Consider the following 25,057-nt stretch of genomic DNA (forward strand, 5'->3'; position numbering starts at 1 on the left):
AAAGAATCTAACCAGAACCCGGAAAGTTTTTGATAAAGTTGTGTTTCATTTTATATATTTTTTAATGTTGTTTAAGTCTGGTTTGTTTCTTTACCGTAGTTGTGATTGGAGTTGTCTGTAGTGTTGAGAATACTGTAGATGGCGTTGTGGTCAGTAGTGTGGATTTGTCAGTTGTCCTTTCCGTACTCAGAACAGTTGTGGGCATTGTTGTCTTTTTACTTGTACTTAAGGTGGTTTGTATCTGTATTTAAAACAAAGAATAAAAATGTGGTTTGATTTCAGTGCGTCATAAAAATAGTAAATACAAGTTTTCTGAAAGCATTATATGACAAGTATTGGTAGTAAGCAAAAGAATCTATCGAGGAAAAGTAAATGAATGCTGAACTTAAGTGGACCTTTCTAGAATGCCATTCTATGTCATAGTATGGAATATCAGTTTTGTTTCTTTACCCTAGTTGCGGATGGAGTTGTCCGTAGCGTTGTCGATACTGTAGTGGGCTGTGTGGTCAGTAGTGTAGATTGGTCAGTTGTATTGTGAGTTGGTAGAATTGTTTTGGACTCTGTTGATCTATGACTTGTTTTTAAGGTAGTTTGTCTCTATATGAATTAAAGAAAAAACAATGGTTATGTCTTTGCATTGTAATAAGTGTTATTTGTAACCATAACACGTATTAGAAAGTCATGTTAGAATAATTCAAAAGATCCTTTAAAAATCTACCAAAAACCCGGAAAGGTGTTTGATAAAGTTGTTCGATAAGAGTTTTTGTTGTTGTTTAAGTCTAGTTTGTTTCTTTACCGTAGTTGTGATTGGAGTTGTCTGTAGTGTTGAGAACACTGTAGTTGGCGTTGTGGTCGGTAGTGTGGATTTGTCACTTGTCCTCTGCGTACTCAGAACAGTTGTGGGCATTGTTGTCTTTTGACTTGTACTCAAGGTGGTTTGTACCTGTATTTAAAAAAAAGAACAAGAATGTGGTTTGTTTTCAGTGCGTCATAAAAATAGTAAATATAAGTTTTCTCAAAGCAATCTATGACTAGACTTGGTAGTAAAGTTGACCTTTCTAGAATGACATTCAATTTCATAGTATGGACTATCAGTTTTGTTTCTTAACCGTTGTTGCGGATGGAGTTGTCCGTAGCGTTGTCGATACGGTAGTGGGCTGTGTGGTCAGTAGTGTAGATCTGTCAGTTGTCTTGTGAGTTGGTAGAATCGTTTTAGACATCGTTGTTCTATGACTTGTACTTAAAGTAGTTTGTCTCTGTATGAATCAAAGAAAAAAACGATGGTTGTGTTTTTTGCGTTATGATGATTGTAAGCATAAGATGTATTAGGAAGTCACGTTTGAACAACTAAGAAGATTTATGAAAAATGTAGCTGGAACCAGGAAAAACGTTTGATAAAGTTGATCTGTTCAAATAATACTTTTGTTTAAGTCTGTTGTCTTTCCTTACCGTAGTTGCGGATGGAGTTGTCTGTAGGGTTGTCGATACTGTTGTGGGCTGTGTGGTCAGTAGTGTAGATTGGTCAGTTGTCTTGTGAGTTGGTAGAATTGTTTTGGACTCTGTTGTTCTAAGACTTGTTTTTAAAGTAGTTTGTCTCTACATGAATTAAAGAAAAAACAATGGTTATGTTCTGCATTGTAATGAGTGTTATTTTTAACCATAACCTGTATTATAAAAGTCATGTTAGAATAATTCAAAAGATCCTTTAAAAATCTACCAAAAACCCGGAAAGGTGTTTAATAAAGCTGTTCTGTTTAAATAGTTCTTTTGTTTAAGTCTGGTTTGTTTCTGTACCGTAGTTGTGATTGGAGTTGTATGTAGTGTTGAGAATACTGTAGTTGGCGTTGTGGTCGGTAGTGTGGATTTGTCAGTTGTCCTCTGCGTACTCAGAACAGTTGTGGGCATTGTTGTCTTTTTACTTGTACTTAAGGTGGTTTGTATCTGTATTTAAAAAAAAGAACAAGAATGTGGTTTGTTTTCAGTGCGTCATAAAAATAGTAAATATAAGTTTTCTCAAAGCAATCTATGACTACACTTGGTAGTAAAGTTGACCTTTCTAGAATGACATTCAATCTCATAGTATGGACTATCAGTTTTGTTTCTTTACCGTAGTTGCGGATTGAGTTGTCAGTAGAGTTGTCGATATGGTAGTGGGCTGTGTGGTCAGTAGTGTAGATCTGTCAGTTGTCTTGAAAGTTGGTAGAATCGTTTTAGACATCGTTGTTCTATGACTTGAACTTAATGTAGTTTGTCTCTGTATGAATCAAAGAAAAAAAACGATGGTTGTGTTTTTTTGCGTTATGATGATTGTAAGCATAAGATGTATTAGGAAGTCACGTTTGAACAATTTAGAAGATTTATGAAAAATGTAGCTGGAACCTGGAAAAATGTTTGATAAAGTTGATACGTTCAAATAATACTTTTGTTAAGTCTGCTTTGTTTCTTTACCGTAGTTTCGGATTGAGTTGTCTGCAGAGTTGAGTGTACTGTAGCTGGTTTTGTGGTCATTATTGTGGATTTTTCAGTTGTCCTTTCCGTACTCAGAAAAGTTGTGGGCATTGTTGTTCTTTGACTTGTACTGGAGGTAGTTTGAATCTGCATTTAAATAAAGACCAAGAATATGGTTTGGTTTCATTGCGTCGTAATAATCGTCAACGTTATCTTCGAAAGCAATTTTAGAAAATTCCAAGGGATTAGCAAAATAATCCGTCGAAGAAAAGTATATGAATGCTTAACGGTAGTGGAACTTTTTAGAATGACATTTTATGTCAATTGTGTTGCTTTACCGTAGTAGTGGGTTGACTTGTCCGTAGCGTTGTCGATACTGTAGTTGGCGTTGTGGTCAGTAGTGTGGATTTGTCAGTTGTCTTGTGAGTTGGTAGAATTGTTTTGGACTCTGTTGTTCTATGGCTTGTTTTTAAGGTAGTTTGTCTCTACATGAATTAAAGAGAAAACAATGGCTATGTTTTTGCATTGTAATGAGTGTTATTTGTAACCATAATCCGTATTAGAAAGTTATATTAGAATAAACCAAAACATTCTTAAAGAATCTAACCAGAACCCGGAAAGTTTTTGATAAAGTTGTGTTTCATTTTATATATTTTTTAATGTTGTTTAAGTCTGGTTTGTTTCTTTACCGTAGTTGTGATTGGAGTTGTCTGTAGTGTTGAGAATACTGTAGATGGCGTTGTGGTCAGTAGTGTGGATTTGTCAGTTGTCCTTTCCGTACTCAGAACAGTTGTGGGCATTGTTGTCTTTTTACTTGTACTTAAGGTGGTTTGTATCTGTATTTAAAACAAAGAATAAGAATGTGGTTTGATTTCAGTGCGTCATAAAAATAGTAAATACAAGTTTTCTGAAAGCATTATATGACAAGTATTGGTAGTAAGCAAAAGAATCTATCGAGGAAAAGTAAATGAATGCTGAACTTAAGTGGACCTTTCTAGAATGCCATTCTATGTCATAGTATGGAATATCAGTTTTGTTTCTTTACCCTAGTTGCGGATGGAGTTGTCCGTAGCGTTGTCGATACTGTAGTGGGCTGTGTGGTCAGTAGTGTAGATTGGTCAGTTGTATTGTGAGTTGGTAGAATTGTTTTGGACTCTGTTGATCTATGACTTGTTTTTAAGGTAGTTTGTCTCTATATGAATTAAAGAAAAAACAATGGTTATGTCTTTGCATTGTAATAAGTGTTATTTGTAACCATAACACGTATTAGAAAGTCATGTTAGAATAATTCAAAAGATCCTTTAAAAATCTACCAAAAACCCGGAAAGGTGTTTGATAAAGTTGTTCGATAAGAGTTTTTGTTGTTGTTTAAGTCTAGTTTGTTTCTTTACCGTAGTTGTGATTGGAGTTGTCTGTAGTGTTGAGAACACTGTAGTTGGCGTTGTGGTCGGTAGTGTGGATTTGTCACTTGTCCTCTGCGTACTCAGAACAGTTGTGGGCATTGTTGTCTTTTGACTTGTACTCAAGGTGGTTTGTACCTGTATTTAAAAAAAAGAACAAGAATGTGGTTTGTTTTCAGTGCGTCATAAAAATAGTAAATATAAGTTTTCTCAAAGCAATCTATGACTAGACTTGGTAGTAAAGTTGACCTTTCTAGAATGACATTCAATTTCATAGTATGGACTATCAGTTTTGTTTCTTAACCGTTGTTGCGGATGGAGTTGTCCGTAGCGTTGTCGATACGGTAGTGGGCTTTGTGGTCAGTAGTGTAGATCTGTCAGTTGTCTTGTGAGTTGGTAGAATCGTTTTAGACATCGTTGTTCTATGACTTGTACTTAAAGTAGTTTGTCTCTGTATGAATCAAAGAAAAAAACGATGGTTGTGTTTTTTGCGTTATGATGATTGTAAGCATAAGATGTATTAGGAAGTCACGTTTGAACAACTAAGAAGATTTATGAAAAATGTAGCTGGAACCAGGAAAAACGTTTGATAAAGTTGATCTGTTCAAATAATACTTTTGTTTAAGTCTGTTGTCTTTCCTTACCGTAGTTGCGGATGGAGTTGTCTGTAGGGTTGTCGATACTGTTGTGGGCTGTGTGGTCAGTAGTGTAGATTGGTCAGTTGTCTTGTGAGTTGGTAGAATTGTTTTGGACTCTGTTGTTCTAAGACTTGTTTTTAAAGTAGTTTGTCTCTACATGAATTAAAGAAAAAACAATGGTTATGTTCTGCATTGTAATGAGTGTTATTTTTAACCATAACCTGTATTATAAAAGTCATGTTAGAATAATTCAAAAGATCCTTTAAAAATCTACCAAAAACCCGGAAAGGTGTTTAATAAAGCTGTTCTGTTTAAATAGTTCTTTTGTTTAAGTCTGGTTTGTTTCTGTACCGTAGTTGTGATTGGAGTTGTATGTAGTGTTGAGAATACTGTAGTTGGCGTTGTGGTCGGTAGTGTGGATTTGTCAGTTGTCCTCTGCGTACTCAGAACAGTTGTGGGCATTGTTGTCTTTTTACTTGTACTTAAGGTGGTTTGTATCTGTATTTAAAAAAAAGAACAAGAATGTGGTTTGTTTTCAGTGCGTCATAAAAATAGTAAATATAAGTTTTCTCAAAGCAATCTATGACTACACTTGGTAGTAAAGTTGACCTTTCTAGAATGACATTCAATCTCATAGTATGGACTATCAGTTTTGTTTCTTTACCGTAGTTGCGGATTGAGTTGTCAGTAGAGTTGTCGATATGGTAGTGGGCTGTGTGGTCAGTAGTGTAGATCTGTCAGTTGTCTTGAAAGTTGGTAGAATCGTTTTAGACATCGTTGTTCTATGACTTGAACTTAATGTAGTTTGTCTCTGTATGAATCAAAGAAAAAAAACGATGGTTGTGTTTTTTGCGTTATGATGATTGTAAGCATAAGATGTATTAGGAAGTCACGTTTGAACAATTTAGAAGATTTATGAAAAATGTAGCTGGAACCTGGAAAAATGTTTGATAAAGTTGATACGTTCAAATAATACTTTTGTTAAGTCTGCTTTGTTTCTTTACCGTAGTTTCGGATTGAGTTGTCTGCAGAGTTGAGTGTACTGTAGCTGGTTTTGTGGTCATTATTGTGGATTTTTCAGTTGTCCTTTCCGTACTCAGAAAAGTTGTGGGCATTGTTGTTCTTTGACTTGTACTGGAGGTAGTTTGAATCTGCATTTAAATAAAGACCAAGAATATGGTTTGGTTTCATTGCGTCGTAATAATCGTCAACGTTATCTTCGAAAGCAATTTTAGAAAATTCCAAGGGATTAGCAAAATAATCCGTCGAAGAAAAGTATATGAATGCTTAACGGTAGTGGAACTTTTTAGAATGACATTTTATGTCAATTGTGTTGCTTTACCGTAGTAGTGGGTTGACTTGTCCGTAGCGTTGTCGATACTGTAGTTGGCTGTGTGGTCGGTAGTGTTGATCTGTCAGTTGTCTTGTAAGTTGGTAGAATTGTTTTAGACATCGTTGTTTTGTGACTTGTACTTAAGGTGGATTTTCTCTGCGTGAATTAAAAAAAAAACGATGGTTGTGTTTCTTGTGTTGTAATGATTGTAAGCATAAGCTGTATTCGAATTCAATGTTTCTCTAGAACCAAGTAAAAGGGCTTAACTAAAGTTGACCGGTTAAAAAGTACCTTTGTTCAAGTTTGTTTTGTTTCCTTACCGTAGTTCCGGATGGAGTTGTCCGTAGCGTTGTCGATACTGTAGTTGGCTTTGTGGTCAGTAGTGTAGATTGGTCAGTTGTCTTGTGAGTTGGTAAAATTGTCTTGGACTCTGTTGATCTATGACTTGTTTTTAAGGTAGGTTGTCTCTACATGAATTAAAGAAAAACAATGGTTATGTTTTTGCATTGTAATGAGTGTTATTTGTAACCATAACCCGTATTAGAAAGTCATGTTAGAATAATTCAAAAGTTTCTTAAAAATATCTACCCCAAACCCGGAAAAGAGTTAAATGAAGTTGTTCGGTTTGATAGTTATTTTGTTTAAGCCTGGTTTGTTTCTGTACCGTAGTTGTGAATGGACTTGTCTGTAGTGCTGAGAATACTGTAGTTGGTATTGTGGTCAGTAGTGTGGATTTTTCACCTGTCCTCTGCGTACTGAGATGAGCTGAGGGCATTGTTGTTCTATAACTTATCAAATTTGTGCTGCAAATGTGTGGGCCCTACTTTTCTATTAGTGCTTTTAAAAAATCGATCATTTCTGACCCCTTTAAAAACTTCATCAACCACCATGATATTTTTTTGGTGTAATTATATTATGGTTACGATGTGAAAGGTAAAATGACAGCTTGCATATAAAAACAATAAGATCTGCACACCGGTATATTTACGCTAGTACAACCTCTCCTTTTCTTCCGCGCTACGAATAAGTGTAAGAACCCTCCTTACTGTTGTTCGGTCGGTCGTCGAATGTGTAGAAGGGTTCGGTGTTGTCTTCTGTGTTGTTGTTAAATCCGTGGTAAATGTCGTCGGACTGTTCGTTGTCAAAAGAGTGGTAGGATTCTTTGTGGTTGGGATTGTCGTAACGAGTGTGGAATCGTCAGTCGTCCGCTCTGTTGTGACAAGAGGTGTCGGTAATGTTGTTCTGTCACTTGTGCTCACTGTTGTTTGTCTCTGCAATTAGATAAAGAAGAAAAGTGATATTTCTGTTTTGCTCTGGAATGATATTGCAATGAGCATTGCCAATACTGTACTTTGCTGTGTGGTTACAAGCGTAGTCTGACCAGTTGTGGCCATATTGCTGCTCCAAAAGAGGTATCTAATGCAGTTCGTCTATGCTTTACACAGTCTCACTACACTGTACAACTGGACTGAACAGTTGCGTATAAAAGTACAAAGTACTAAAGTAATAAACCAACTGCCACACAACATAACCCTTAATCTCCCAGGCTTTTTAGCCAAGTAAGAATAAAAAATGTTTGACCCCTGACCTCACTCACAAAACCCGAGAAACAGCCGGCGGCCCTAACTCCCCTAACTTCCGGACTTTCCGCGCTACATGCACGCAAAGCTGTTTTCTTCTGGGGAATACTCTATCCCGGTTATAACCGGGTGCAGCACACAGGGCATGTTTCTGTATCCCTGTTTAAACCGGGAATGGCAGCTTAAGGGTTTATAAGACAGCTTCAAAACAGCTACGTGAAACTGATCTCTTACATTCAGCGATATCTGCCCTATGAGCTGTACTGGACTTGATTTTGGATAACGACTCTGATTTGATGATTTGGTTTTGTAAAATTCTTCCGTCCGGTTATTCATATTTCCTTTCTATCGTTTCCTATCGTTTTTTCAATTTCTGTTCTATGATAAACGTACCATTTTCCCCATGTTCCATTTAACCTTGACGTTCTTGGAAAACAATTAATTGTTGTATGTAGGGGCTGTTCAGGTGTTTTGAACGGTAAATAAACAAATAGATAGATAGATAAAGAAGGAGGACTATCTATATACATGTATATGCACATGTACCAAAAGTCATGTTTGGAAGATTTGGGAGACTTGTAAAAGAACGTATGTCCAGAAAAGCTTACGACTGTCTTTCACGAAAGGTCGAATCTCTAGATCTTTCGGTCCTGAACCCTATTGAAGCGTTAAGGCGTACGTTGTGTGGTCGATACTTAAGTTGGCTGTGTGAATGTGTCTTGTTTTTGTGTGTATTTAGATTATAACAAATTTGTGTTGGCCTTTGTTATTTAACGACACTGTGCTTAAAGCAGTTTCTACTTTTGAAAATTTACAAACGACCATTAGATTTTCTTTCGGAAGAGTGTTATTGTTGTTATAGTTTGCTTTGCCGTATCCAATTACATCTCGCATATAGATGTTCTGTGATAACTGTCGTAGGATTGTTCTTTGTTTGAGGCGTGCTGGGGCTGTTCGTAGTTACAACAGTAATTGGCTTCTTTGTGGTCGGACTTATCGTAAAATGTGTCGTTAAGGCTGTTGTTTTGGGAACTGTGGTAGGGTTTGGGGTGGTCGACTGGGTTGTTGTTAAGTCCCTGGTAACTGTCGTGGGGCTGTTCATTGTTTGAAGTGTGTTGGTATCGTCTGTAGGTATAATAGTGGGTGAATTCTTTGTGGTCGGGATTGTCGTAACGTCAGTTTTCCGCTGTGTTGTGACAACAGTTGTTACCATTGTTGTTCTGTAACGTGTACTTAATGTTGTTTGTCTCTACATTAGATAAGGATGAAAAGCGATATTCCTTTTTTTGCGTTGTAATGATCGCAGATATTAGCTACAATCGAGCCACGTGAGTTAGATAATAACAGATATAATAAAATGCCATCGTTAAGAAGCAGCCCGGAAAAGACTATAGAACATTTTTTTAAATCAAATTCTGTTCATTGCTTTACCGTAGTGGTGGTTTGAGTTGTCCATTGCGTTGTCTATGCTGTAGTTGATTGTGTGGTTAGTAGTGTGTATTTGTCAGTTTTCCTGTGTATTTTGGGCATTGCTTTTTCTAAGAATACCTAATAGTTTGGGCATTGCTATTCTAAAAGTATCTAATACTGTTCGTCTCTCCATTGGAGATGGTCTAACTTACTATACTACTACAGTTGGACACTGAACATTTGAATTTACAGGTACAAACTACTTCAACTAACTGCCAGACATTTTTCACTAAGCATGTTTCCCGAGCCCCGTTGAAACAAAATTGTTGTAGAAACTACACAGATGTTTTGAATGTTACCGTTGAAAAAAAAAATGTAGGAGCTACACAGATGTTTTGAATGTTAAGAAAATAGATAGTTGATTAGATAAAGAACAAAAACGATTTTTGTGTATTTTGCATTATTGCAATGATCTTAGACTTAAGCTATAGTCAAAAGTCATGTTAGACATCTCCATACTTAGCCCGGGTTACACATTGCCGAAAATGGCTATGACCAGTTTTTAGGCCACGCATATTTGGCGCCAAACATGCGCCTAACATGTCCCAACCATCTCCTAACTAGTAAATGACCTACTCCCGACTGAGCCCCGAATGCTTTCTAACCTACTCCCAACCATCCCAACCTCTAGCAGCAGACCGTCGAATCTCTCTTGACTAATCCTCGACCGATTGCTAACCCTCTAACTCATTCAAATGGACATATTCAGCGACTTTCAAAATAGGGGCCTTTTTCGTTTTTAATCAAATTAATCCATGCTTCTAGTTAATATGTTGTATACATCACCGAGAGATCAAATTCGGATCACGGTAAGCTTCATGATTCAATACGGCTTTTCTTTGTTTTTGGTCGTGTGAAGCTTAAGGTCGGGGGTGATATACCAGCGGACGAATCCGAATACCAGCCGACCGAGCCAAACACCAGCCGACCACAGCCGATCTAGCTCCCGAATCACTCCTAACCTTGGTCGGGAGGAGGTCGGGAGGCCATGTTAAGTGTACATGGAATGAGTACAAAAATTCTCCTTACCGTCGGTCTTTCGGTCGTCACATATGTTGTCGGGTTAGGAGCCGTCTGGACTGTTGTTATATCCGTCGTAACTGTTGTTGTTTTCTGAGCTGTTGTAGGGTTAGGAGTCGTCTGGGCTGTTGTTATATCCGTTGTAACTGTTGTTGTTTTATGAGCTGTTGTAGGGTTAGGAGTCGTCTGGGCTGTTGTTATATCCGTGGTAATTGTTGTAGGGCGGTTCGTAGGGTTCTGTGTAGTCGAGATTGTTGTTTTACCTGAAGTAGGGTTCGGAGTTGTCGGGAGCGTAGTATGATATACTGTTGTCGGGACTGTCGTGAAATGTGTAGTAGGATGCTTTGTTGTCGGGATTGTCGTTATACCTGTAGTAGGGTTCTTTGTTGTCGGGACTGTCGTTTCAAGTGTTGACGGAAGTGTTGTTTTATGTGTAGTAGGGTTCGGTGTTGTCGAGATTGCTGTTTTATGTGTAGTAGGGTTCGTTGTAGTCGAGATTGTTGTTTTATGTGTAGTAGGGTTCGGTGTAGTCGAGATTGTTGTTTTATGTGTAGTAGGGTTCTGTGTAGTCGAGATTGTTGTTTTATGTGTAGTAGGGTTCGGTGTTGTCGAGATTGTTGTTTTATGTGTAGTAGGGTTCGGTGTTGTCGAGATTATTGTTTTATGTGTAGTAGGGTTCTGTGTAGTCGATATTGTTGTTTTATATGTAGTAGGGTTCTGTGTAGTCGAGATTGTTGTTTTATGTGTAGTAGGGTTCTGTGTAGTCGAGATTGTTGTTTTACCTGCAGTAGGGTTCGGAGTTGTCGACAGTGTAGTACGATATACTGTTGTCGGGACTGTCGTGAAATGTGTAGTAGGATGCTTTGTTGTCGGGATTGTCGTTATACCTGTAGTAGGGTTCTTTGTTGTCGGGACTGTCGTTTCAAGTGTTGACGGGAGTGTTGTTTTATGTGTAGTAGGGTTCTGTGTAGTCGAGATTGTTGTTTTATGTGAAGTAGGGTTCGGTGTTGTCGGGACTGTCGTGAAATGTGTAGTAGGATGCTTTGTTGTCGGGATTGTCGTTATACCTGTAGTAGGGTTCTTTGTTGTCGGGACTGTCGTTTCAAGTGTTGACGGGAGTGTTGTTTTATGTGTAGTAGGGTTCGGTGTAGTCGAGATTGTCGTTATACCTGTAGTAGGGTTCTTTGTTGTCGGGATTGTCGTTATACCTGTAGTAGGGTTCTTTGTTGTCGGGACTGTCGTTTCAAGTGTTGACGGGAGTGTTGTTTTATGTGTAGTAGGGTTCGGTGTAGTCGAGATTGTCGTTATACCTGTAGTAGGGTTCTTTGTTGTCGGGATTGTCGTTATACCTGTAGTAGGGTTCTTTGTTGTCGGGATTGTCGTTATACTTGTAGTAGGGTTCTTTGTTGTCGGGACTGTCGTTTCAAGTGTTGACGGGAGTGTTGTTTTATGTGTAGTAGGGTTCGGTGTTGTCGAGATTGTCGTTATACCTGTAGTAGGGTTCGGAGTTGTCGGGATTGTCGTTATACCTGTAGTAGGGTTCTTTGTTGTCGGGACTGTCGTTTCAAGTGTTGACGGGAGTGTTGTTTTATGTGTAGTAGGGTTCGGTGTAGTCGAGATTGTCGTTATACCTGTAGTAGGGTTCTTTGTTGTCGGGATTGTCGTTATACCTGTAGTAGGGTTCTTTGTTGTCGGGATTGTCGTTATACTTGTAGTAGGGTTCTTTGTTGTCGGGACTGTCGTTTCAAGTGTTGACGGGAGTGTTGTTTTATGTGTAGTAGGGTTCGGTGTAGTCGAGATTGTCGTTATACCTGTAGTAGGGTTCTTTGTTGTCGGGATTGTCGTTATACCTGTAGTAGGGTTCTTTGTTGTCGGGACTGTCGTTTCAAGTGTTGACGGGAGTGTTGTTTTATGTGTAGTAGGGTTCGGTGTTGTCGAGATTGTCGTTATACCTGTAGTAGGGTTCGGAGTTGTCGGGAGCGTAGTATGATATACTGTTGTCGGGACTGTCGTGAAATGTGTAGTAGGATGCTTTGTTGTCGGGATTGTCGTTATACCTGTAGTAGGGTTCTTTGTTGTCGGGACTGTCGTTTCAAGTGTTGACGGGAGTGTTGTTTTATGTGTAGAAGCGTTCGGTGTTGTCAGGAGTGTCGTAAAATGGGTAGTAGGATGATTAGTTGTCGGGATTGTCGTCTTATGTGTAGTAGGGATCGGTGTTGTCGAGAGTGTAGCGTAGTATTCTGTTGTCGGGACTGTCGTGACATGTGTAGTAGGGTGATTTGTTGTTGGGATTGTCGTTACATGTGTAGTAATGTCCTTCGTTGTTGGGATTGTCGTTACATGTGTAGTAATGTCCTTCGTTGTTGGAACTGTCGTGAAACTTGTAGTAGGGTGATGCGTTGTTGGGATTGTCGTTACATGTGTGGCAGAAATATTCTTTGTACTGTTTGTCTGAATGTAACTGGCGCGCGTGCTGTGATTATTAGGGACATCTCGCGGAAGTCGTTTCAAAACTTCAAGATTCTTTTGAAAGATTTCTTCAGTTTTAAGCCTTTTCAATTCATCATCATTAAATGAATGTGCTGACATGGTTATGTGACCACCGTACTTTTTTGCTGACACCCGAGTTCTAGATTTTTCAGTTGTATGACTTTCTTCGTCTGCCATAAGTCTTGATGAATAAGGATGTGTAGTTTCCGATGTAACAGGTCCACGCTGTTTTTGTTCTGGAATCGTTGTCCTTCCGAAGTCTTCTGCAGGTCGAAAGCAGTGTTTGACATTTACAGGGAAGTATGGAACATTTTCTTGCGACTTATCCATGAAATCAGTCATGGTGCTAATCGTACAAAAGCGTAACTATTGCAATTGAGTTAGCATTCAAAAAGGCATACAGCAGGCGTTATAATAGTGCAGTAAAGATGTTAACAATTAATCCAGGTAACGCGTTGGGCCCTTTGTTTTTGCAACCCACTCACACAATCAAAATGACTCTCGTCTCACAAATACATGAATATGACAATGATAGATAAGGCACCATTCTAGAAAATAATAAACATGGATATTAAAGATATGTAAATCAACGGAATCGATAGAATATCGATAGAAATGTGATCGAACAGTATCAAGCTTTTATATTCTTAGGTTTTTATTTTACATAAGTTTATATCAACATTATATGTAATCACAGTTTCTAAAGCATAACGCTACTCACCTATTTGGCATACGAAGGACGGAAGTTGCGCTTTTCCCTCGGCGGCTGGGTTACAGTGATGTGGAGTCCACCTAAAGTCTAAGTCCATCCTCATGGACACGCAGTCTTTTGAGTCCGTATTCGGAACTGGCGACCACCTGCTGAAATTCCCCACCATCGTACCGTCCATGTACACCCACGTTCCCTCTGCGTCCAGGTCGTTTATTCCGATCATTGCCGAGTCCGACAACAGCGAGGCGATGACGTCATGCTCGTACAGGCTTCCGGGGTTCGCAAGAGTGCCGCCATCTCGAACACAAGCCGCCTGTGCCTCGAAGAAGTCTACAGATGTCTTTATTACCCTGTAGCAATTGGGGCTGTGAAAGACGTATCCCCCCGGGCATGCTGTTGTAACAAATAAAAAAAAAAGAATAAATAAATGGCTCCGTCCCAGAGGTGTCGCCAAAAAAACTTGAACAAGACAGGTCAATTTTGTAATTGTGGAGACACAAGTGATATAACCTACATGCATGATACAAATCAAAGGTGATAGCTGACTATTTGATACATAATGTGCAACAGGGAAGGCGTCAATCGGGCACTCGGAGGCATGAGTCATGAGAAAGCAAGCGTAGGGCTAGAGCTCAGTACAGGCAATATTTCGGCCGCCATGAAGACTCTTTATTATGAATTAATGAAGACCTTTATTGTATAGAAATACCCCCTGGGTTGAATACAGGTCACAACAAAATAAAAATATACAAATACATCTATGCATTGTCAAACAAGAGTTCCAGGAACTCAAACCTTCGTCAAGGCTGGTTTGTTTTGTTGGCACCTATCCAAGGGTATATCTGGAAAACAGCCGTATGGAATTTGTCAGGAATAAATCTGATGACAGTTGACATAACTGGTTTGTATTTGCAGGTAAGTTTTCGTAGTCAGTTGTTTTGATTCTTGAAATAATGACACTTTCTTTTACTCCACTTCCCCATATGGCTACATGCATTAATAGCATTTATTGTAACACTTTAGTCTCCCCTATTGTTAGACTCTCAGATTTCGAGTTCCCACGGCCGGTAAACCCCACAATATTGAAAGAAATCGACTGTAACAGTAGCTCAACGTCACAGACCGCACATACTAGGAAGTTATCCATTACGTGTTGACACTAGAAACCCGCGATTAACCGCTAAAATGTGAACATCTTACTATTATGTAAAAAAAATAAACCCTCTGAAAATAAATATGGCCTTCCGTGTCCATCGTTGCCCCAAAATATAATATTTCCATGCATGTACGGCATCCTTTAAAAGATCGGTATCCGCGCTACGCAATACGCTGCTAGTTTTACTGTCGCCATGCCTGATAATGGCGGAGAGTGGCGGCCATGTTTCACGATCTCGCGCTGTTGTTCACTGAATCATATCGGACATATTTCTGCCGTTTTAGCGGTGTTGTAGCCTCAAAACACATATCACAAGGGAAGTAAAGTTATGATTGTTGTTTTAACGTGTTACATGTCTTCTACGACAAATAATTCTTCCGCCGCGCTGCCGATACTACGGATACTAGTAGTGCTTAGGAAATTATTATTATTATTCCCCGTGCACACGCTCGTACCCAGCGCCGTGAAGACTGAGCCATAGGTTTAAATCGTGGGCTTAGAATTATGTCACATCAACTGTCAATCAAGCTCAACAAAATAAACTTCTCTAATTCACAGCTGTCATTTTTGTTCCGTACTTTTCTTGTTCCTCCGCTCGTAGTTGTGTACACAAGTACGTAAAGGGCGACCTTCTACACAGTGTTACATAACCGTTATTTCTTCTAACTGACACATTGGAAACAAGACGACAGTTCACTATCTTGGGAGGTAAAATGTTGCTCAAGTGTGTTATGTTATAACAAACATATTTACAAAGTACCTCATCTTTGGCGCTGTTAGGGTGTTAAGATTACCTCTCTACATTGCGCTCGGAGGGGAGTTATGTCACGAACCCTACTTTGCCACAGAAGGGAGTTAGGCTACGATGTAAACAGAGACTGTCAACGTTATTCTTATTTATATAAAAGTTTTATTTTCAAATGTCAGTGTAGCGTCTTTTTTTCCCGTTTACTTTGTAAAGTCATAGCGATATTCATCGATTTGTTACCAGTGACGCCAGGATAATTTTCACAAGGCCGTTAAAGCCTTTAGGGCATGCCCCAGCGCAACCTTGGTCTTCCTGTCATCCTGGCTTTGTTTCCAATTATCGGCAGTCCCAGGAGCGCTTCCCCAGCGCGAGTCGGGGCAGCGACCCTAAAGCCGCGCCTTTCTTGTCAGTAGAATTTAGTACTGAATTTATTTCCCAATATTCAACACAAACTTATTCTCACACAACTCAGTGTCAACAATACTGTTAGGCCATCGTCTGTTTTTAGACAGAGCGACCTTCTTTACAACGTCAATAATAGGCCACTCATCGGAGTCTTCCTGGGGTGTTATCCTCCTTACCAGTGTCCGTACTCTGAGACGTCATTGTTCCTCGTACAGCGCTTTGTACACGAAGATTTGGGTCTTGTTGACATGGCAGAGTAAGAAAAGGAAATAGCGACCGGGAAACACGCTCTAAGGATTGGGGTGTCAGCCTTTGACCTATGCCTTTCACCCCAGTAGACTGTAACTTTTACACAACACAGTATTTTGAACTTCACTGTTTGATAATAGTGTCTTTAATCAACATTTCCTTTTAAAGACAAACCGTTGAAAATATTCTTCAAAGATGGAAAAATGCAAGGGACACTATGCGTTTCTTCATGACCTCAAATGCTGCTCGAGCAGTCGAACCGCGGCCACTCAAGACGTGAACCATGTGTGCCGTCAATCAACGTCTCCTTATCCTGCCTCTGAGGGCAGGCTTCCCGCCTCCGCTCCCCTAGTGGGACTGGCTGCCCGGTATAGCAAGCTTGCACGGGAAAATCAACGTCGGTAGGCCGAAAAAATAGCGAATTAAAAGCAAACATACCAGGGAAATATGGGCACATCAACCTTAACTTAAGCCTTCATAGAGATTCCTGGTTAGTAAAGCCTCAATTTAAAAAAAAAAAAACGACCTAGGCACCCCAACCACTTATCCATGACCCCTCGAAACAACACTGCCAACACATCCCAGTCAGAACACAAACTCACGCATATATAACACATTTCTACACTTCCCTCGTTAATTATGCAAAGTACTTCGCCCAACATCTAATCATCTTCAGATTTCCCACTTACACACCAACACACCAAATACGACAACAATCCATCCAGGCGTTCTGAACTTATCGTGTTCACTAACAGACACACAGACAAGCATCCCCATACAGTATGACGTATACTACTAAATCACCTCTTCCTTCTTAGATATAACATGGTTAACTCACCTACCCTGAACAACGTCCTTTTCCCATACTGTGACACACGAGTACTGCTGCTTCTCCCCGAGGTAAGGCAGTGTATATCCAATTTTGGTCTGCTTCCACCCAATTCCACACCACTTTCTCCTACTACCTTTTCCATACCACTTCCGACATCTGACTTTTGCCTCGTCCACCACATTCCACACCAATGAATACAGCTGGCTGACAGCCAATTTGTCCCAATAACTGACGTCTCCTGCCTGCCCCATGACCCCTCATGACCAACTTAGCACCCCTCTACCCGTATCAATATCCCTTAAAACAACACAGCCCACACGTCACAACCAGAACATACAGTATGAGCATACAATTTAACACATTTTTACACTTTTCTCGTTAATTATGCAAAACACTTCGCCCAAAATCTAATCATCTTGAGATTTCCCACATACACACCGACACACCAACTACGACAACAAACCATCCAGGCGTTCTCGACTTATTCTGTTCACTAACAGACACACAAACAAGCACCATCGAATAACCTTCTCGACGAAACCATTCGTCGACGAAGGTAATTAATACAGGTATTGTAAACTACATGGATTCGACTTCTTCTCGCTTCTTTGGAATCGGTAAAAATGTATGAGCAGATATGTTTCATAATCAACGGTTTGTCTGTCTGTATTGCCTAGGTGTATGGGGTACATGTAGGAAACATAGCTACCTTTTTTTTGCTAGTACGGTATTTGGGTTTTCGTGCTTCTCTGTTTTCTTTAATAAGTGTGATCAGGTCATAAGCCATAAGTATTATAAATATTTAGCATACTGGGGAAACCACACGCTGGGTTGGAATATAGGCACAGAGACCCGAGTGTCAAAAAGTCAGAAAACATAATAGTCCCCCTTAGGGTACTAGGCTTTTGCTTTCCTTTGCAGACTCAGCGGCAATGCCCCGCGGTCAAGTAGACACCCAGTTTTGATTGGCGTTATCAATTCAATCATTTTACATTTGGTTATGACATTTAAAGCCCCGAATACCAGTCTCCTTTATTCGAAAGTTGCAGTTTGATTATCATTTGCAGTTTAATGTAGTCTGATACATGCAAAGTGTTTGAATTAGGCCCCACATGCACATGTCCTGTATATGTAATATGTAGAGAGAGAGATTATACACAAACATGGCTACATTGACTGCGAGAAACAAGTCATATGATATCTCGTCTCACCAAACATAACAAGCCACAGTCAACATTTTCTAGTCCCACTGAGAACCTCACTGAGAAACAGATAATTATTCCAGATTAAGTTAGTCTAAACATCATTAACGTACTACGGGTAGACTAACTACAACAAACATGTTTCTGAAAATGTTCGATGGGTGCTACAAACAGTGACTTATGTTGCATACGCGGGAATCATCTAGGATTGAAATTCTGGGTGTGGTTAAAATAGGGCTCGGAAACATTGAGGTTGATCCATTACTTACCTTTACTTGCTTGTATGATCCGTAGAAATATGACTAAAACAACGACGAAAGGCATGGTAAACATCATATGTCTTCAAAACCGGCGACAAAAAAAAATCACGAAATGTTCGCACCGTGATTTCACTTTTTCCAGATGTTTAATGGTTGACTCAACTGACAGTGACTTTTTCTGACCTTTAAGTTCAAACAACAAGTTGATCTCGCGAGAAGTGGCGATAGTAGACACAAGACATGGCGACTAATAAGGCGTGGCTTTAACCCGGTTGTTTGTTTGTTTTGTTTGTATGTATTGCATACCTGGTAAACTGCTTCATGGCGTAGCACATTAGGTTTGCACTAAAGAGTACAGGATACATATCCGGACAGATTTATTTGATCCACTCACACTGGGAAGGACCCCTACTCTTTTCGATAAGTGTGGTTGGTTGTTTTACGTGCTCGAAGTTTGGTTCTCCTCCAACACGTGACCTCCAGTTAACAGTCTATCCAGTGGACGTCCCTATCCGAAACTAAGCACTCATTTTCACATTCTACTTAGCACACCACCAAAGGGGCATGTCAGGGGATTCGAATCGAACCTAGGACCGCATGGGTTCTGGGCCAAACACACTGCCATTACGCCACCGCGATAGTTCAAACATGTTGTAAATCAGGTCTGTCCAGCGGACGTCCCTAACCGAAGCTAAGTACTCATTTTCACCTTTTAGCACACCACCGAAGGGGCGTGTCAGGGGATTTAAATCGAATCTAGGACCCCTGGGTTCTGGGCCAAACACACTGCCATTACGCCACCGCGACGGTTTCAAACTGTTGTAAGTCATACTAAAACATCCTAGGGCGTGAATGATAGCATTTCAGCAGATGAGATGAAAAAAATAAATAAAGAGAGAGTCAATCACCGCGAGACGTACGCACATAAGGGTTAGCTGGTTATACCAGAAATTTCTTTCGATCCGGAAAACTCAAATGTCTACATGCTGTTAGTAGATCTAGCAGAAATATGAGGGCTAAACAAACGAACGTTCGTTATCTTCTTATTTCATACAATCTGCGTGTCAGCTTGAATTAGATTAATTTTTACACTTCGTCCAATATTTCACTTGGATAGAATTATGTTATTGTATTACTTTGAATTAGATTTAGACTAAGAACATAAAAAATCCAACAATTGTTACACTGTAGTAACTACGTGAAACATAATCCTAAGACTACTTTGAGAGTAATTGTACGTCCCACATTTTGTACATGTACTTTGTCTTGCACAGAATAGACCCATATATGGACGATCGTGCCGCCCTGCCTGGTTGGCTCTACACAACAAGGTGATCAAAACTAGAATCACCCTTAATCGCAGAAGATACTATAGCTTTACCCTGGCCTTGTGAATGTAAACCGTAGGCAATTTCACTGGAATATTACAGCACAAACATCAATAACTACCAATCTGCAGTTGTCCCGGGATCTCCTTAATTATATGTTATGCCGTTCCACGGGCAATTGCCCTCAGGCTAAGGATGGTCTTAATGGATCTGACCCAGCTACGCCCTTTGGTTTTCCAGTCTTCTACCGCGTAGCGAATACATGTGCGGTTCTTTAATAACACACTTTATATGTTTGTTGACATCATTAATTGCTGATTTTGTGACTTCACCAAAGTATCTAATTTGTTGTTTCGGGGATGACATGTTTTATCGCCTCCAGAAAAAAAAAATCACACCTTATTCATGTTCCTTGGAAAAGATGGGGGTGGGGAGGGGGGCGTTGATCTGTATTTTGACCTTTTCATGTCATTTCAATCATTCATGTTTTTTTCCCGTCCACAGATCAACTGTACATGTGTTCACATCCCATGATATTACCCTGTAAAGAAGGGTCACATGTCAACCCTTAGGCACATTTCATCGTGCAAGTGTATTTATAGATTAGTCACAAACTACGTGCAATCTAGCTCATAATTTCCTGCAGCCATGCATATTTTACGATCAATTATACTTTAAATGATACTGTAAACGTCCTTCCTAAATGTAAAAAACACGGACTATCTGACTTAACAATTCTTTATTCTTTATTTTCTCTTATTCTTTACACAATATTCCAGTACAACGGCAAAATCTAGGCAGACTCATAATCGTATAGTGGTCGATTGGGTACTAATGAATATTGTGAGTGTTCATATTTAGTCTAATTGTCCGTGTTACAACTGTGCAATTTGTATAGTTTGTAGAATTGGTCGAGGTATACGAATTATGTAATTTCCGCAATGTTGATTTAATAAATAAATGTTAAAATTAAGAAGATCAAAGTCATAGCATGGGCACATATAGTTCGTCGTGTAACTTTCTGATGGTAATACCTTTTTAATTGTTACAATCTTGCTTACATGGAAACATCTCATTTCTAATTTTGGTTGAAAGATTTTGAGATAATTTATTAAAGTGACGTAGGTAGAACCATCGCTACCCGGAAACGGCTTCGTGAAACTCTTTACCTGGCACGAGAGGGGGAGGGGAGCGGTGTTCTGAGTCATGCTTTATTCACGGATGCCTGAACGAATAGATAGGCCTGCCCGCCTTAGCCCTGTGTAGAGTCAAATCCCTGAGCTGCCAAATACATGAGATATTAGAGGTGCAGTAGATGGCCTCTCACGTGCTAAGCAAGCTCAGAACTTTGGCTTGACACCGGGACCTCATATGTCATATACATTTATCGTGAGATACGATAAATGTAATTGTACACAAATAGTTTGTTTAGCTTTTAGCGTCACTTAATCAAATTTTGGGCTCTCAGTATGAATTCAAAATATCAAGGTACAATGCTTTCTTACAACTCTAAGGTATACATGTAGACGGAACAAATTTTCAACAACCACTGTAGCCGTATTCAGAATAAATAATGACCAAAACCACTTCCAAAAGTAAACTGGCGAGAGTTACAGACACGTGACCTTATTGACACGTGACTTTACGGATACGTGGCGTCAGCAATCGGCCATTTGATCTGTGCATACCTTAGTGTTAGAAGAAATTTTAGCGTTGTACTATGATCACTACCAACACACTCAGATAGGTTCCATGATTAAATCTCAAGGTTATTTCTTTACCGAAAATCTACGTATATGCCTAATGTACTATGCAGATAAACGGAATGCATGTATAAATCTCGTTGCCTGAGTACCAGCTTCCGTAGTGACCGCTGGCTCAAAAAAATTCGCTTGCTAAGGGAATTTTTTTGAGCCAGCGGTCACTACGGAGGCTGGTACTCAGGCTATAAATCTCGTATAAAGCACACAGATTCACTTGATCTCTCTGTAGAAAGGACCGCTGTTCCTTATATCCATGCTACAAGTAGCAAACTGTTAACATGTTCACCATTCTATAGAGCCCACTCCATAATTAAATGACAAGAAATTAAGTGCTGAAAAATCACTTGTGTATTATCTTGAGATCCGTGGGTAACTTATGACAGCTTAAATCATTTCCCTTCCGGACGGAAGCACGCAGTAGGACATGTTGCATGTTGCTAATACATTATTAATGCCCACGGAGCCACAAGTGACGTCACAGGTCTGTCTGCTGGCCTGCTAGGGTCAAATCCACAGGTCAAATCTGTATTTAGACCTGGAGCTGGGCTTGAAATTGTGCAAATTATTATCGGATTGTTGAAAATCAATCAATCACATAAAGTGAACATGATTTGGGTTGAAATATCCCAAAACTCCGAATTGTTTTACTTTTCCTTTTAAGAATATTCCATGGTTGGAGGTCGCGTTTTTAGGCCACCTGTCTTGCAAACACTGCTTGATTATAAAGAGTATTCCGAGTGGACGCGGCAGGCTTCCTTGCTATTGTGGATGGAACATGCAGCTATTGATGGAAACATTTTGTCACTATAAAAGGCATCTAGTTGTGATGATTGGAACACAGGTTTTGGCAAGTATCAAGGAGGTTTATGGCTTTCCAGGTATGTACAGTGAGTTGAAGAAACCTGCTCTAGCCTGAACATATTGACATGTCGCTGAGTACCCTTGGTCCTAAATGTAACTTCTTTTAATTTGCACCCACAGCCACTTGGCCATTTCAAGAAAATTTCTGCCTGTGTGTGTGTATGTCTACAAGAGCACGTACACCCATAATCAAAGTTAACTGTGAAGCCCCTATCACATAGACTTGAGCGTATTTTCCGCTGATTACACCATCAAATTTGACGGGGGCCTACGAACATCGGCCGATCTTTAAAATTGCGCAATGATCGAGCGAACGAACACAGAGCAAATCACTGCCGAAAATGTCGCAGTGCGTGTGTGATAGGGCATAAGGCCATGTAAACATTGCCGTATTTGACTCACCTGTGCTCGTACAGATGCAGAACGCCGTCGGAATAATCAAAAGGGTTCTCCAAAACGACATCATACCGGTTAACCGTTGCAACGGGTTGTATTTTCCTCCATTCGGAATGGCTTGTTGACTGCTAGTACTCCACAGGCCATGACTGTTTGCCCTATTCCATTATTACCACGCCTTTTTGAGACGGTCGTTTCCTTGTGACGTCACCACAGACCGTCGACGAGCAAGTTTTGTGTGCCCTTGGGCGCGGATCGTGGTTTTAGATGTGTCTGATTACGTGGACTTAATCCTGCGATGTATGATGATGCACACATTTTGTTTTAAGGGCTTCTTTCTTCTTCGCTATTCACGTAAACTCTGGTGGTTGATTAGTGCAATTGCTATCTACGTCTACATGGAACGTTACATAGACTAGAAACATCGGTTGTTTTCAAATTATATATCAGATAGTCAGAGTGCCCCAAGGGCGGTGCGACCTTGTAGCCAGAACTGGGTGACCCCACTTATCTTGTGTAGCTGTTACTTTACAAACTAGACGCAATACGTCTAAGGTTCGTTCTCAATGAAGTATTGCAACATGGCGACCTTAGGTTCAAAAATAGATCAGCTCATTTTTTTCAGGAACAACTACTTCTTTTCTTTTACGCCTTGCTATGCGCATCATGGGCTGGCGTAAGATCTGTTACCGAAATACTAATACCGTGGTGAATTGTTCGTAGCACATAATAAATGTTGTAGAAAGTAGACATACATCATGCAAATAATGGCCCCATATATAGTTTATGAGAAAATACTACAATAACCTTCTTTGCTTAATAGATAAGACTTTAATACTTTGAACAACTTGTGTTATTTGGGTGGAGAACAGGATCAACTGACATGAGGTCGAAGAACTATAGTTTTCCCATTAATTAACCACTACAGAATAAACTATGATATCAAATTAGTGATGCAATATGAAATTTTCCGGGACGGTATTCACGGCAGCCAGGGTGCTCTCCAAGCAGAGGTTGGTGGGGAAGATTGTGACCTTTTTATCATATACCCCGTTTTACGGTCCACTCTGCCCATCAGAGCGGACACAACACGGGGCATATGATAAATAGATCACAATCTTCCCCACCAAACACTGATTGGAGAGTAAGCCAGGGAAGCTGTTTCCAGTTGAAAGTTCAAAGTTCGGTGTTTGTTGACATGATTTCAATCCCGGCTCTATAAAACACGGGGGTAAAAAGCCGGCATTTCTTCACAGACGGCGGTATCTTCAAATGTGTGGCTATGAATATTCAGTGGATAGGAACTGTGGGAGGTAGAAATATTGGTTAGTGTATTTTAAAGCCTTGAATGTTTTTGTCTGTTTTTGCACAGGAATGCATAGCAGCCCGATTAGCCGGTCCCTCCCCATCTCCGACTTCGATCATGACAATCTACCTACTTCTTCTAGTTATGCTGGCCATGATATGTGGAAACGCAAGCAGATAAACAATCGGACACACTTAAAACACTTATATCTCATTGACAAATCAAGACATTCACACACGCACAGAGGCTACCATGATGATAGCCATGTTTCCAGGTGCACTGATCTACTAATGTATCATATCAGAACAATGTCTTAGCAGGTTGACAGATACAGTATCCACCACATGCAATTTCACCGCAATCTACATATAACGGAAAGCTATTTACTGATACATGTCTGAAGACAAACGTCTGATTCTCAATGGACGCCCTGTATGTAAATTATCTTTTTTTTCTTTTCCCTACTGGTAAACACTCTCAGATGTTCACTACAAGAAGTATGGACGTGGAGCCTTGCTCGTACTATTTGGATACTTTAATTTGCTCTGATGTTCCGACACATCCGTGTGTACAGTTCCTTTTTGCAAAATATTAGCATACGGACAGGATCGAAGTATCGTTGTGGGCACGGCTATGTTACATGCAGGATTTCGTGAAATAATGTTCACATTTCTATTTTTCTCCTCGTTATTTGTGGAAAATCAGTGTAGATGTTGAATTTGGCCTCTCTCTCGGACCTCCTGATGTCTTGGAGAATAAATACACAATGTCATGTGTCACTTTTTAATACGGTATACAGAAGCAGTGTGGATAATAGACCAGTTTGACGATCCCTCGTTTTATGATCAGTATCTTCATCTACAATTTGACCACTTCTAAGTGACACATGCGTATCTGCCACCCCAAAAATCCGTGACTATCGCACGACAAAATATACAAAAACAGGAAGTGCCGCTGCAATAAGAAAACAAGCCACCACAGGGCCCATAATCGACCTTGATTTCCCAAGACCTATATAGCTACCCACCGACATGATATCAAAGCAATTCGTACATAGCTGAAGTTGTCGCTGACCACAATACGGGGAAACACACACAGACAGACAGACAGACAGACACACCGAATACCTTCGCATCTCTATTCAATTAAAGATACATCACATCCAACATACGGGTTGCATCATCCAGTTAGCTATGCACGGTTCGCACTTGTTGTGGAGATTTTATCTAAAATGAGTAATAATCTTTCTTTTCAAGCCCATTCGCTTAGTCTAGGATAATTTCCATGGTTACATATCAACATCTAAGTGTTAACACATCTCGCGGATGGATACGGGTGATTTCAGTGGTCGATGTAATCTGCACTTCGGTGATGTCATCACTTTCTGTGTAATCCTACCAAGTATTAATCTGGGATGGGTCGTCATGACTGCAAAACAACCAAATGATAAACACACAGCA

The 25,057-nt window shown here is 39.9% G+C and overlaps 1 protein-coding gene across 1 annotated transcript in view; it reads right to left on the minus strand.

Moving 5' to 3' along the window:
- LOC136429269 (mucin-2-like) overlaps nucleotides 1-22,478 on the minus strand; it is a 36,264-nt gene extending 13,786 nt beyond the window's left edge. The window contains exons 1-17 of the mRNA XM_066419129.1: nucleotides 22,298-22,478; nucleotides 13,101-13,484; nucleotides 9,899-12,642; nucleotides 6,866-7,090; nucleotides 6,140-6,286; nucleotides 5,491-5,637; nucleotides 5,151-5,297; nucleotides 4,838-4,984; nucleotides 4,493-4,639; nucleotides 3,138-3,284; nucleotides 2,787-2,933; nucleotides 2,449-2,595; nucleotides 2,108-2,254; nucleotides 1,795-1,941; nucleotides 1,450-1,596; nucleotides 1,110-1,256; nucleotides 95-241 (exon numbers count right to left, since the gene is read on the minus strand). Of these exons, the coding sequence (XP_066275226.1) occupies nucleotides 95-241; nucleotides 1,110-1,256; nucleotides 1,450-1,596; nucleotides 1,795-1,941; nucleotides 2,108-2,254; nucleotides 2,449-2,595; nucleotides 2,787-2,933; nucleotides 3,138-3,284; nucleotides 4,493-4,639; nucleotides 4,838-4,984; nucleotides 5,151-5,297; nucleotides 5,491-5,637; nucleotides 6,140-6,286; nucleotides 6,866-7,090; nucleotides 9,899-12,642; nucleotides 13,101-13,484; nucleotides 22,298-22,361 (5,328 nt within the window). The 5' untranslated portion in view covers nucleotides 22,362-22,478. The remainder of the gene's footprint in view (nucleotides 1-94; nucleotides 242-1,109; nucleotides 1,257-1,449; nucleotides 1,597-1,794; nucleotides 1,942-2,107; nucleotides 2,255-2,448; nucleotides 2,596-2,786; nucleotides 2,934-3,137; nucleotides 3,285-4,492; nucleotides 4,640-4,837; nucleotides 4,985-5,150; nucleotides 5,298-5,490; nucleotides 5,638-6,139; nucleotides 6,287-6,865; nucleotides 7,091-9,898; nucleotides 12,643-13,100; nucleotides 13,485-22,297) is intronic.
- Nucleotides 22,479-25,057: the final 2,579 nt, after the last annotated feature.

Source organism: Branchiostoma lanceolatum, chromosome 3 (assembly GCF_035083965.1).
Source record: "Branchiostoma lanceolatum isolate klBraLanc5 chromosome 3, klBraLanc5.hap2, whole genome shotgun sequence".
In the NCBI taxonomy this organism is placed as follows: Eukaryota; Metazoa; Chordata; class Leptocardii; order Amphioxiformes; family Branchiostomatidae; genus Branchiostoma; species Branchiostoma lanceolatum.